Here is a 13,264-nt window from a genome sequence, read left to right as displayed (position 1 = left end):
CCCTTTATTCCAGAGCACAGCTCATATTCTGGATACTGACCTGGCAATGGCCATGAAGGCCAGCTCAACATTCATCCCTGTCTTGGCACTGGTCTCCATGAATGCTACACCGTGGTCCTGAAATACCAAACAGAAACATGTGCTTAAAGTGGGAAAACTATGCTGTATACATGTGCAGCAAGTGTCATCCTGAATCAGAACGTGAGGTATGCATGTTTATGTTGGATGTCATACTGAATCAGAACGTTAGGTATGCATGTTTATGTTGGATGTCATACTGAATCAGAACGTTAGGTATGCATGTTTATGTTAAATGTCATACTGAATCAGAACGTTAGGTATGCATGTTTATGTTGGATGTCATACTGAATCAGAACGTGAGGTTTGCATGGTTATGTTGGAAGTCATACTGAATCAGAACGTCAGGTATGCATGTTTATGTTGGATGTCATACTGAATCAGAACGTAGGGTATGCATGTTTATGTTGGATGTCATACTGAATCAGAATGTTAGGTATGCATGTTTATGTTGGATGCCATACTGAATCAGAACATTAAATATGCATGTTTATGTTGGATGTCATACTGAATCAGAACGTGAGGTATGCATGTTTATGTTGGAATTAATACTGAATCAGAACGTTAGGTATGCATGTTTATGTTGGATGTCATACTGAATCAGAACGTGAGGTATGCATGTTTTTGTTGGATGTCATACTGAATCAGAACGTAAGGTATGCATGTTTATGTTGGATGTCATACTGAATCAGAATGTGAGGTATGCATGTTTATGTTGGATGTCATACTGAATCAGAAAGTTAGGTATGCATGTTTATGTTGGATGTCATACTGAATCAGAACGTGAGGTATGCATGTTTATGTTGGATGTCATACTGAATGAGAACGTGAGGTATGCATGTTTATGTTGGATGTCATACTGAATCAGAGCGTGAGGTATGCATGTTTATGTTGGATGTCATACTGAATCAGAACGTTAGGTATGCATGTTTATGTTAAATGTCATACTGAATCAGAACGTTAGGTATGCATGTTTATGTTGGATGTCATACTGAATCAGAACGTGAGGTTTGCATGGTTATGTTGGAAGTCATACTGAATCAGAACGTCAGGTATGCATGTTTATGTTGGATGTCATACTGAATCAGAACGTAGGGTATGCATGTTTATGTTGGATGTCATACTGAATCAGAATGTTAGGTATGCATGTTTATGTTGGATACCATACTGAATCAGAACATTAAATATGCATGTTTATGTTGGATGTCATACTGAATCAGAACGTGAGGTATGCATGTTTATGTTGGATGTAATACTGAATCAGAACGTTAGGTATGCATGTTTATGTTGGATGTCATACTGAATCAGAACGTGAGGTATGCATGTTTATGTTGGATGTCATACTGAATCAGAACGTAAGGTATGCATGTTTATGTTGGATGTCATACTGAATCAGAACGTGAGGTATGCATGTTTATGTTGGATGTCATACTGAATCAGAAAGTTAGGTATGCATGTTTTTGTTGGATGTCATACTGAATCAGAACGTGAGGTATGCATGTTTTTGTTGGATGTCATACTGAATCAGAACGTGAGGTATGCATGTTTATGTTGGATGTCATACTGAATCAGAACTTGAGGTATGCATGTTTATATTTGATGTCATACTGAATCAGAACGTTAGGTATGCATGTTTATGTTGGATGTCATACTGAATCAGAACGTGAGTTATGCATGTTTATGTTGGATGTCATACTGAATCAGAACGTGAGGTATGCATGTTTATGTTGGATGTCATACTGAATCAGAACGTGAGGTATGCATGTTTATGTTGGATGTCATACTGAATCAGAACATGAGGTATGCATGTTTATGTTGGATGTCATACTGAATCAGAACGTTAGGTATGCATGTTTATGTTGGATGTCATACTGAATCAGAACGTTAGGTATGCATGTTTATGTTGGATGTCATACTGAATCAGAACGTGAGGTATGCATGTTTATGTTGGATGTCATAATGAATCAGAACGTGAGGTATGCATGTTTATGTTGGATGTCATACTGAATCAGAACATGAGGTATGCATGTTTATGTTGGATGTTATACTGAATCAGAACGTTAGGTATGCATGTTTATGTTGGATGTCATACTGAATCAGAACGTTAGGTATGCATGTTTATGTTGGATGTCATACTGAATCAGAATGTTAGGTATGCATGTTTATGTTGGATGTCATACTGAATCAGAACGTCAGGTATGCATGTTTATGTTGGATGTCATACTGAATCAGAACGTGAGGTATGCATGTTTATGTTGGATGAATTTGTCTTTATTTTTTAATAGGGATTCTGTAATTTTTATTTTATTGTTCTATATATTTTTATGCTAAACCATGCTATTAAAACTGTTAAAACAAGGGCTGTTTGTAAAACATGCATGCCCCCCATATGGGCTGTCAGTTGTAGTGGCAGCCATTGTGTGAATACGTTTTTTGTCACTGTGACCTTGACCTTTGACCTAATGTAAGTTATCATCCGGAAACCATTGAACTATTTCGAGTCACTGTGACCTTGACCTTTGACCTAGTGACCTGAAAATCAATAGGGGTCATCTGCCAGTTATGATCACTGTACCTTTGAAGTTTCATGATCCTAGGCGTGAGCATTCTTGAGTTATCATCGGGACACCATTTTACTATTTCGAGTCACTGTGACCTTGATCTTTGACCTTGTGACCTAACAAGAGCTGTCAGAGGACAGCGCGCTCGACTATTAGAGTGCTTGACAGTATAACATAAGCCATCATGGGGAAATTGTTTATATTCAATAATTTATTAGACAATCTTTCAAACATAAAAAAGGAAAAAAAAAATTTTGGGGGGGGGCTAGGGGGTGAGAGGGGGGTATAATGTGGGCTGGGGTAATTTATAAGATGTTTAAAAAAAAATTGGGGGGGTGGGTGGGGTAGGGAGGAGTGAGAGGGGGTCATAATGTGGGGTGTGGTAATTTATTAGATGTTAAAAAAAAATATTTTTTTTTTGGGGGGGGGGGGGGGGGGGGGGTAGGCGGGGGTAGGGGGGGTGGCGGGGGTAGGGGGTGAATGAGAGGGGTGTATAATGTGGGGTGTAATTTATTAGATGTTTAAAAGAAAAAAAAATTGGGGGGGTTGTAGGGGGGAGTGAGAGGGGGGTATAATGTGGGGTGGGGTAATTTATTACATGTTTAAAAAAATGTTGTTTTTGTTTGGGGGGGGGGTGGCGGGGGGTAGTGGGGTGGGGGTGAGAGGGGGTATAATGTGGGGTGGGGTTATTTTATTAGATGTTTAAAAAAAAAATTGGGGTGGGGGATAGGGGGGAGTGAGAGGGGGGTATAATGTGGGGTGGGGTAATTTATTAGATGTTATAAAAAAAAATTGGGGGGGGGGGGGGAAGAGGGGGGGGTGGGGGTGAGAGGGGGGTATAATGTGGGGTGTGGTAATTTATTAGATGATGTTGAAAAAAAAATTGGGGTGGGATGAGGTTGGGGGGGAAGGGATTCTGGTAGGGGAGTGGGGTATTGTTTGGGTGGAATCCATTGTGGTATTCAGGTAAGTGTTGTTTTGTCAAAGTAATAATAAAATGTGATCATAAATAAAGAAGTAATGGCAATTTAAGCAAAATGTTCAGTTATCTAAGTGTAAAAGGGGTCATAATTATTTCAAAATGCTTGATACAGTGGTCTGCTCTTGATTATAGGTTGGGGTCATGTTGGTAAACAAGTATGCAACATATAAAAGCAATATGTCAAAGGATATAGGAAACATTTGGGGTAGTACGCAAACTTTAACATAAATTTATCAAATATATATGCATATTCTAAGTATAAAAGAGGCAATAATTATGACAAAATGCTTGATAGAGTTGTCTGCTCTTGTTTATAGGTTGGGTTGATGTTGGTAAACAAGTATGCAAACAAGGGCTGTTTGTAAAACATGCATGCCCCCCTATATGGGCTATAAGTTGTAGTAGCAGCCATTGTGTGAATACGTTTTTTGTCACTGTGAACGGTGGTGGTGGTGGTGGTGGTGGTGGTGGTGGTGGTGTAGTAGTAGTAGAAGTAGTAGTAGTAGTAGTAGTAGTAGTAGTAGTAGTAGTAGTAGTAGTAGTAGTAATAGTAGTAGTAGTAGTAATATAAGTAGTAGTAGTAGTAGTAGTAGTTGTAGTAGTAGCAGAAGTAGTAGTAGTAGTAGTAGTAGTAGTAGTAGTAGTAGTAGTAGTAGAAGTAGTAGTAGTAGTAGTAGTAGTAGTAGTAGTAGTAGTAGTAGTAGTAGTAGTAGTAGTAGTAGTAGTGGCAGTAGTAGAAGTAGTAATAGTAGACATGGTAGAATAAGTGGTGGTGGTGGTGGTGGTGGATGGTAGAATTGGTGGTGGTGGTGGTGGTTATGGTTGTGGTGGTGGTGGTGGAGTAGTAGTAGTAGTAGTACAAGTAGTCGTAGTAGTAGTAGTAGTAGTAGTAGTAGTAGTAGTAGTAGTAGTAGTAGTAGTAGTAGTACTAGTAGTAGTAGTACTACTAGTAGTAGTAGTAGACAAAGTAGTAGTAGTAGTAGTAGTAGTAGTAGTAGTAGTAGTAGTAGTAGTAGAAGTAGTAGAAGTAGTAGTAGTAGTAGAAGTAGTAGTAGTAGTAGTAGTAGTAGTAGTAGTAGTAGTAGTAGTAGTAGTAGTAGTAGTAGTAGTAGTAGTAGTAGTAGCAGTAGCAGTAGCAGCAGCAGTAGCAGCATTACAATACCAATACTTAAGAATGATCAAATGGGAAAAGGTAACCTAGCACTGGCAGTAAATATGGGGCTTATTTAGAGGTCAGATTTGGAATCTCTGCTGTAAAATGAGATTTTGAATGAATTAAAGGGAGGAAAATCTGTAATAAAAAGAAAATGCATAAACCGTAGTTGTTTCCCTTGTTTGAACCATGCTAAATCCTTAAAATGCCTATTTCCAGTAACTGTGACCTTTACCTGTGACCTTGACCTTTGACCTAGTGACCTCAAAATCAATAGGGGTCATCTGCGAGTCATGATCAATGTACCTATGAAGTTTCATGATCCTAGCCCCAAGCGTTCTTGAGTTTAATCCGGAAACCACCTGGTGGACGGACCGACAGACCGACCGACCGACATGAGCAAAGCAATATACCCCCTCTTCTTCGAAGGGGGGCATAAATATAAAAGCAATATGTCAAGGGACAATGAAAAAAACAAACAAATGATCTCACACTGACATGAACAAATATCCTCTATTTATTAAACATGAAATTAAAACCTATTGCATTTGTTTCCCCTGTATATAAGAAAGATATAATAGTGTATTACCTCCCCTGTCCTGCTTATATTTATATTAATCAACAAAATTAAACATTAACACAATATTTAATATACAAAATATCCAAAAAAATCTCATATTCTGATAATATTTTTTACTGATCCACTTTATTTTACTGAAATGATGATGTTTCATTGGACCGATAATTATAGATTTAGGATTACAGACCAGTTGCTTCAGTTATATTGTTCAGAGTTCGCCCTGTTGGCGGCATATGCGTTCTTGAGTTATCATCCAAAAACCATTTTACCATTTCGAGTCACCGTGACCTTGACCTTTGACCTAGTGACCTCAAAATCAATAGGGGTCATCTGTGAATCATGATCAATGTTCCTATTAAGTTTCATGATCCTAGGCCCAAGCATTCTTGAGTTATCATCCGGAAACCACCTGGTAGACGGACCGACAGACCGACCGACCGACCAATATTTGCAAAGCAATATACCGCCTCTTCTTCGAAGGGGGGCATAAAAATTTAAACATGCCATAAATAAACAAATATGAACATTACTTGTGGTCTTTTAAAAAAAGAGATCACCCTGCAAGAGTTTACTTGTGTACAAAGTGGATGGCATGACATAAATGCCCATTCATTTTTTATTACACAATAAATGTCTTCACATAGTCTTATTGATAGAAGATAATGACGAGGAAAAAATAAAACACACTTTAGTTCATCACCATGAGTCTGCTGCTTCTTAATTTCCTGAAGTTTCTTCAATAATATAAACCAGATAAAACTTGTAACTAACTTTGCTGTAATCAAGCCCAACCAAAATTATTTTGTTGCAATTTGAGTGGGCAGATCAATTTACATGTAATCAAGTATCCCATCTACTGGACCTCTAGTACAAAGTCAGAGACAAGCAATTAGGCTTAAGCATACTTGTACTGCCTACAGTCCACTGCTTCTACAATAGTGTGAGGCAGTCTACATCCCTTATTAGACAGTGCAAATAAATAACGCAACCAGTGATGAGCTGCATATTAAGCAGCAACAGTAATGAAGAGATATACGGGTTACAGCCTGGGTAAATAACAATACCTCATACTGGTAATTGAATCCAATATGACAACCATATAACTGATCTATAGTGTATGTTCAAGACTTAGTTGTTATATATCTTAACTTAGTGTACTTTTTTAAGTGCACTTTTTGTTATACATGTACATAATTATATCTTTAAAAACAATTAAGGGGGGGGGGGTCGAGGAAAACTACATATTAAAGTTTGTGTTTCTCATCTCATTTTAAGTCTAGTTTGTTCTTTGTTTTGTGAAGGGCATGTTTTTTTGAAGAGATATCTATTTATTCCACAATATTTTTTGCTGTTACTTAAACCTCCAAAGGACCATAGATTTTATAATAACTGTAAAAGTCAGAAAATAACAGCCCTCCAGGCAGACGAATAAATAACGCACAAAAACAAACGTTATAACCTTCAAAAGAACACATCTGACCACAAACTGAATCATTTGACCCTCATATCAGACAGCATACAACAGTCAGACTAGAAGATTGGGGGACATAACCATGCAAATCTAATTTGACGCCCTCTACAAACTATTCATAAGAGTTGCAGTTTCTATAAAGAAGCCACCATATATCCAACAGACCTTCCTAACCATGATTTAAGCAGCACAGACAATAATATTGTGTGTTAAGCCTTTGAGAAAACTTGTGATTGATTTTGAACCAATACACATATGATTTGAACATGAATTTATCTCATCATATTTTATATTGATTACTATAAATATAGTGAAAAGTTAAGGAAGTGCAATTATTGATTCAATATTGGCGGACAAAAACAATAAAATGCCTATTTCATATTGCTTGCTAGGCTAAATATTTATAATAAATTATATATATTTTTATGCTATATATATATTGTTTCGCAATTTGTGTCATGCAAATCCCAAGCAATGCATGGCTATCAATAATCACTTTTTCAGCAAAGTTTCTGCTTTTGAACATGTGGCAAAAGCAAAATTCTAAACGCTGATTTAGATCTTTCACATACTATTCTGTGCCTGAGTAAATACAACAAGCACATATGTACACAATCTTCATGAAGAGCAATTAAACACCTATAATGCATTACTATTGCAGAAATAATCTACACTTCAGACCACACACAAATGAAAAAAGACTTCCCATAAAAGTGCTCTCTCATGTTGAGCAAAGCCAATGAAGAGATCATGTGCAATAACAAGTGGACAGGGAATGTTGTTTTGTCTCAGATTTCATCAACTCTGCAACAAATTGACAAGTACTAGGACAGCAAATTAGCTCAGTTTGCATCACAATACATTGAAAGCTTAACGCCTTTAGAAAATCTAGCTTAGAAGAATCAGTTCTAAGAAAATTATCTTTGTGATACTAGAAATGCATTTTTACTATGGAACCTTTGCCATATAGAATTACACAGTGAAGGATGTGAATAGACGATTGACAGCTTCAATAAATGTCAAACTGTTGAAAACGACCTGAAGTTTAGAAGCTCAAGAGCAAACTCATTACCGTATGTGAAATAATAAGCTTTAGAAACATGTCAAATGAGACAGCATCATGCTGTCTCCATTTATTTGTAAATGGCATACTTAAAATGAGAACTTTCACAGCATAAAATTGACTACATATGTATTTTATTTCAACCTATCACAGTACCTGTTCCTTACATTTGTAGTACTTATTTACTAAGACATTGTAAAATTCGTATTTTTGCTGGAATTCTTTTGCAGACAGTAGCCGAGTTATGAGCTTTAGTTTACATGAACCACACTCGCTGGTGGCTATCACAAAGCTATCTGTCTCCGATGACAATTGGGTCCCATGACAATGTAATAGACACTGCCATCCTTGTGAATGATTAATGGCACTTCTTTTGATTTGTCCAAGCTGTACATTATTATACTACATTATGCGAAAAATAAACGAATTTTAACCATACAAGAAAATTACACATTACTTTCCTCTTCTTAAGCTTTTGATGCCAATCATGTTGAATGAACAAAATAAAACTGTGACTTTCAAGAGTACACATTTAACTTTGATGTTGAAGCAAACTTAAAATCACCAGGAAGAGAATGTTTCTTTTATTTTCAATTTATACTACCTTATGTGCTTGAAATAAAATAATTTACCAAATAAATCATGTATCTTTTGTCAAATTAGGGTCAACCATGCAACTTCTACTATGATATCTTCATTATCTGTTGCCAATTCTATTTGCTGAACAAGAATGTTTATGAAGAACAGTAGGATTTAGTTTTTAATGTTGTTATACCTGCTCATACAAAAATTGTATTTTTGCAATGTGAGTGACGTCATTACAAATATGTTTGCCAGTTTGATAATTTAGAGTATTTAGTGTCGTCATACTCTACAATACATACATGTTTTATGAATGTAGTATAAAGTGGACACTAAAAGACGTTTGGCATATTTGAAATTCATATTATTAACTATAATGTACTGATTGAACTTTGAAATAATTTGAGAAATGTGTTTGTCAAAAACACAATGCCCCCTATTGCACCGCTTTTTTTTACCTTTGACCTTGAAGGATGACCTTGACCTTTCACCACTCAAAATGTGCAGCTCCATGAGATACACATGCATGCCAAATATCAAGTTGTTATGTTCAATATTTCAAAAGTTATTGCAAAACTTTACTACATTAAAGTTTTAAATTTTCGACCTTTGACCTTGAAGGATGACCTTGACCTTTCACCACTCAAAATGTGCAGCTCCATAAGATACACATGCATGCCAAATATCAAGTTGCTATGTTCAATATTGCAAAAGTTATTGCAAAACTTTAATATATTAAATTTTTTAATTTTTGACCTTTGACCTTAAAGGATGACCTTGACCTTTCACCACTCAAAATGTGCAGCTCCATGAGATACACATGCATGCCAAATATCAAGTTGCTATGTTCAATATTTCAAAAGTTATTGCAAAACTTTACTGTTACCTTAAAGTTTTGGGACAGAATGACAGACAGACAGGCCAAAAACAATATACCCCCGATCTATCAATCCGGGGGCATAAAAATATATAATAGTTTAAAATAATAATAAATACATGTATATGCTTTATCAGTATATAATTATGTCATATAGTAAGCATAATTTGCCCTTTGAATATTTGTTTTTTTATTATTAAACCCTTATTGGTGTTTAAACCTTGAAGATATTGACGTAATTCTTACACGCAACACATCGTCCCATGATGGTGAACAAATGTGCCAAATGATTTTAAAATCTCACAATGAATGACATAGTTATGGCCCGGACAAGCTCATTTATGGCCATTTTTGACCTTTGAACTCAAAGTGTGACCTTGACCTTGGAGATATCAACATAATTCTTTCGCGCGACACACCGTCCTATGATCGATGTTGAACAAATGTGCCTCATGATTTTAAAATCTCACAATGAACGACAAAGTTATGGCCCGGACAAGCTTGTTCTGCCCGCCGGCCAGCCCGCCCGCCGACATTCGCCAGTCTAATAACCATTTTTTTCCTTCAGAAAACCTGTTTAAAAAGAATAATTGAACTAGGTTAAATTAAGAATAATGAACATAAATACATGCTCCTCAGAAACATAGATTTTTTTATTTTGGCAGGTGATTTTATTATACAGTCCTGATGATTATGGTAAATGATTGACGCAGCTGAAAAAGTACCAGACATTAATTATCAACTTACCGAAAAATTAATTTAAAATGAGAAAATGCCTTGATATAGCCTGAAAAAATGGGACATCAGTTCACATCATGAAAGTAATTTGCTGATTTGCATTTTTTTTTGGGGGGGGGAGGGGGGGGGGGGTTGACTGTTTCTAAGGAAGGAAAACAACTGTTAGGCTACTTCATTAGCTTGGCATTTCATGTCTTGTGGAAATCCACATGAATACGAGTCTTATTAGTGCTGTATTTTCTTTCTCAGATCAAAAGACGCTTCTGATTATGAGGAGCCTATTTCACAGTGATTGTCGGTCAAGTGTAAAATACAACAAAGACTGAACAACATGCTGTGTGGGAACATTGCTTTTGAAGTGAGGGAACAGCAGCCTTCAATACGGTATCAATGGTCTACAAATGATGATCCGAGGAATATCTTTTTTGCCAAGACTTATTTTGGGAATAAATACTATTTTCAGCTTATATGGCTCACAAAAAGCACCAATAAAGTATACTGGTTTTTATTTAAGTACAATAAATTTTAAGGATCATAAATATTATATAAAATTTGAACTATTAATTAAAAAGACAGTTCTTAATCTTAAGCTTGTCCTTAAATGTTGACCAATATTAAGCGACTGGATGCTGACATGGCAACACCATTTCCATTGGTCTGTACATTGAGCTAAGACTTAATTTGTTATGTTTTATCTGCGTAACTTTGTGGCCTGAATAACAAGTTCCTAGACTCAAGAATAAACAAAAGAAAGAAATAATTTCATGAACATGTAAAATCAACATTCAAGAATGTAATAACCAAGTTAATTTAAAACCATGCAAACTTCAAATTAATATCAATCTTGCAATACAAAAATATCCAAGAGATTTTTTACTTAAGTCTTTATAATAGATAAGTGAATGTCAACTTGATCTTAACCACATTTAGTTATGTATCAGCGCTACAAAAGATTGCTACATAAAAGAATAACTATATAACATTCAAACACAACTCCTGCGGAGACAGGGGGTTGCAGCCCTTACCTTTGCTAATTTCTCACCATCCTCAGCTCGAATGATGCGCTCCCCCGCCATGTCTGCCTTGTTGCCCAGCAACATAATCACCACATCCTCTTGAGCATATTCATTGATCTCCGTCAGCCAAGCCTGTGTTGAAAGGTGATGGTTTGTTTATTAATTGAGGCTTCTATGATGTATTATAATATTTGATCAAGAAATGTTCATGTACTGATGCTAAGAAAATATAAATAAAAATGAACAAAGAGCAGTGTAGAGAAAAAATGAATTAAACAAGAAACTGTCGGAGACAGGTGATGCTCCCCTAAGGTTTTTTTGTAACAATATTGCACTATATATTCAGATAAAAGGAAACGTCCTGAGGGCACAATAGTTGGGGGGACAGGATTTTTTTATAGAAAATTTCAAAGGGCCATAACTCTGTGAAATATCATCCAACCAGAACCGGCTGATAATATGCACATCTCCTCTTGGTAGTGAAGCTTCCCATAAAGTTTAATTGAATTCCGGTCATTAGTTTCTGAGAAATAGCCCGAACAAAAATTGTGCACGGACGGACGGACACATGCACGGACAGACGAAGCGGCGACTATATGCTCCCCCCAACAAATTTTGGGGGAGCATAAAAACCAAAAGCTCTGAGTTCGGAGACAAATGTCCCCCTCCCCAAATGTTTTGCAACAAAACAGACCATAAGAGTTAATCTTATCATATAAGTGTGACTTAGCCACTTACATTAAAGTTTTTAGTTGACACAGTATTTTTCACTTTATTAAATTATCGTCATAGTAAAGGGGCTGAGAATATTACATTATTATTACTAGGGGTCATCTACCTTCCAAGGCCTATGCACATGTGAACTATTAGCCAATCAGTGAATTGGTTGACTAGTTATTGATCAGAAATGATTTGCACACTTATCGTGACAGCAACCTTGACCTTTGACCAAGTGACACCAATTTCTTCTGTTAAAAGCAAATGTACATGGGTAGTATCAAACCAATTGATGAATTAGTTGACAAGTTATTGATTGGAAGCGATTTCACACTTTGTGTGACAGTTACCATCACCTTTGACCTAGTGATCCTGATTTCAATAGGGGCTATCTACTGGCAAACGCAAATGCCCATCGAAAGTATTAAACCAATTAGCAAATCCGTTCACAAGTTTTTTATCGGAAAGAATTTTCACTCTTAGTGTGACATTGACCTTGACCTTTGACCTAGCCACCATAATATCAATAGGGGTCAACTACTGGAAAAAGCCAATCCACTTGGTTAATATCATGCCATTGGTCAATCCGTTCACTAGTTATTGATTGGAATTGAAATGGTCAACAAACAGACCAACAGACATCCAGCAAAACAATATACCCCATCTTCTTCGAAGAGGGGCATACAAATCAAATTATAGACTGGACTGTCAATAGCTTTTGAAAACTGGCAGTCTTTGTTTCCAGGCCTTTTAGGTTAGCAGTTTTGATTGTGCACAGAACAAATCCTGAACTTTTCAGAATTTAAATGAAGTCAAAGGTTAAGGTTTGTTTAAGCGCAGTGCTATATCAGTAAAAGCTGTAAAGCATTTTCATTCATAGATATTCTATGTTATATCTAGGGGGTACAGATAATCTATGAATGAAAACCCATTCTATGAATGAAAACGCATTCTATGAATAAAAACGCATTCTATGAATGAAAATGCATTGTATGAATGAAAATGCATTGTATGAATGAAAACGCATTCTATGAATGAAAATGCATTGTATGAATGAAAACGCATTGTATGAATGAAAACGCATTGTATGAATGAAAACGCATTGTATGAATGAAAACGCATTATATGAAAGAAAACGCATTATATGAATGAAAAATGCATTCTATGAATTAAAACGCATTATATGAATGAAAACGCATTCTATGAATGAAAACGCATTCTATGAATGAAAACACATTCTATGAATGAAAACACATTCTATGAATGAAAATGCATTCAATGAATGAAAACACATTCTATGAATGAAAACACATTCTATGAATGAAAACGCATTCGGCCATCCTTAAAAAATTGTTTGTTTGGCATAACCCGACCCAGGTAAATTTGGGTGGGTCGGTAGGTAGGGATTTTATTTTTGTCAGTATTTTTTTTTCTGACATTGAAATG

The 13,264-nt window shown here is 36.0% G+C and overlaps 1 protein-coding gene across 2 annotated transcripts in view; it reads right to left on the bottom strand.

The window, feature by feature from the left end:
- LOC127866149 (ras-related protein Rab-37-like) overlaps window positions 1-13,264 on the bottom strand; it is a 62,708-nt gene that overhangs the window by 2,192 nt on the left and 47,252 nt on the right. For both annotated transcript variants that reach the window (XM_052406571.1, XM_052406570.1), the window contains exons 6-7: window positions 11,111-11,233; window positions 41-117 (exon numbers count right to left, since the gene is read on the bottom strand). In XM_052406571.1, the coding sequence (XP_052262531.1) occupies window positions 41-117; window positions 11,111-11,233 (200 nt within the window). The remainder of the gene's footprint in view (window positions 1-40; window positions 118-11,110; window positions 11,234-13,264) is intronic.

This window comes from Dreissena polymorpha, chromosome 2, assembly GCF_020536995.1.
Source record: "Dreissena polymorpha isolate Duluth1 chromosome 2, UMN_Dpol_1.0, whole genome shotgun sequence".
Lineage (NCBI taxonomy): Eukaryota > Metazoa > Mollusca > Bivalvia > Myida > Dreissenidae > Dreissena > Dreissena polymorpha.
Note: the sequence above shows the minus strand (reverse complement) of the source record. Positions and strands in the feature narration are given on the sequence as shown.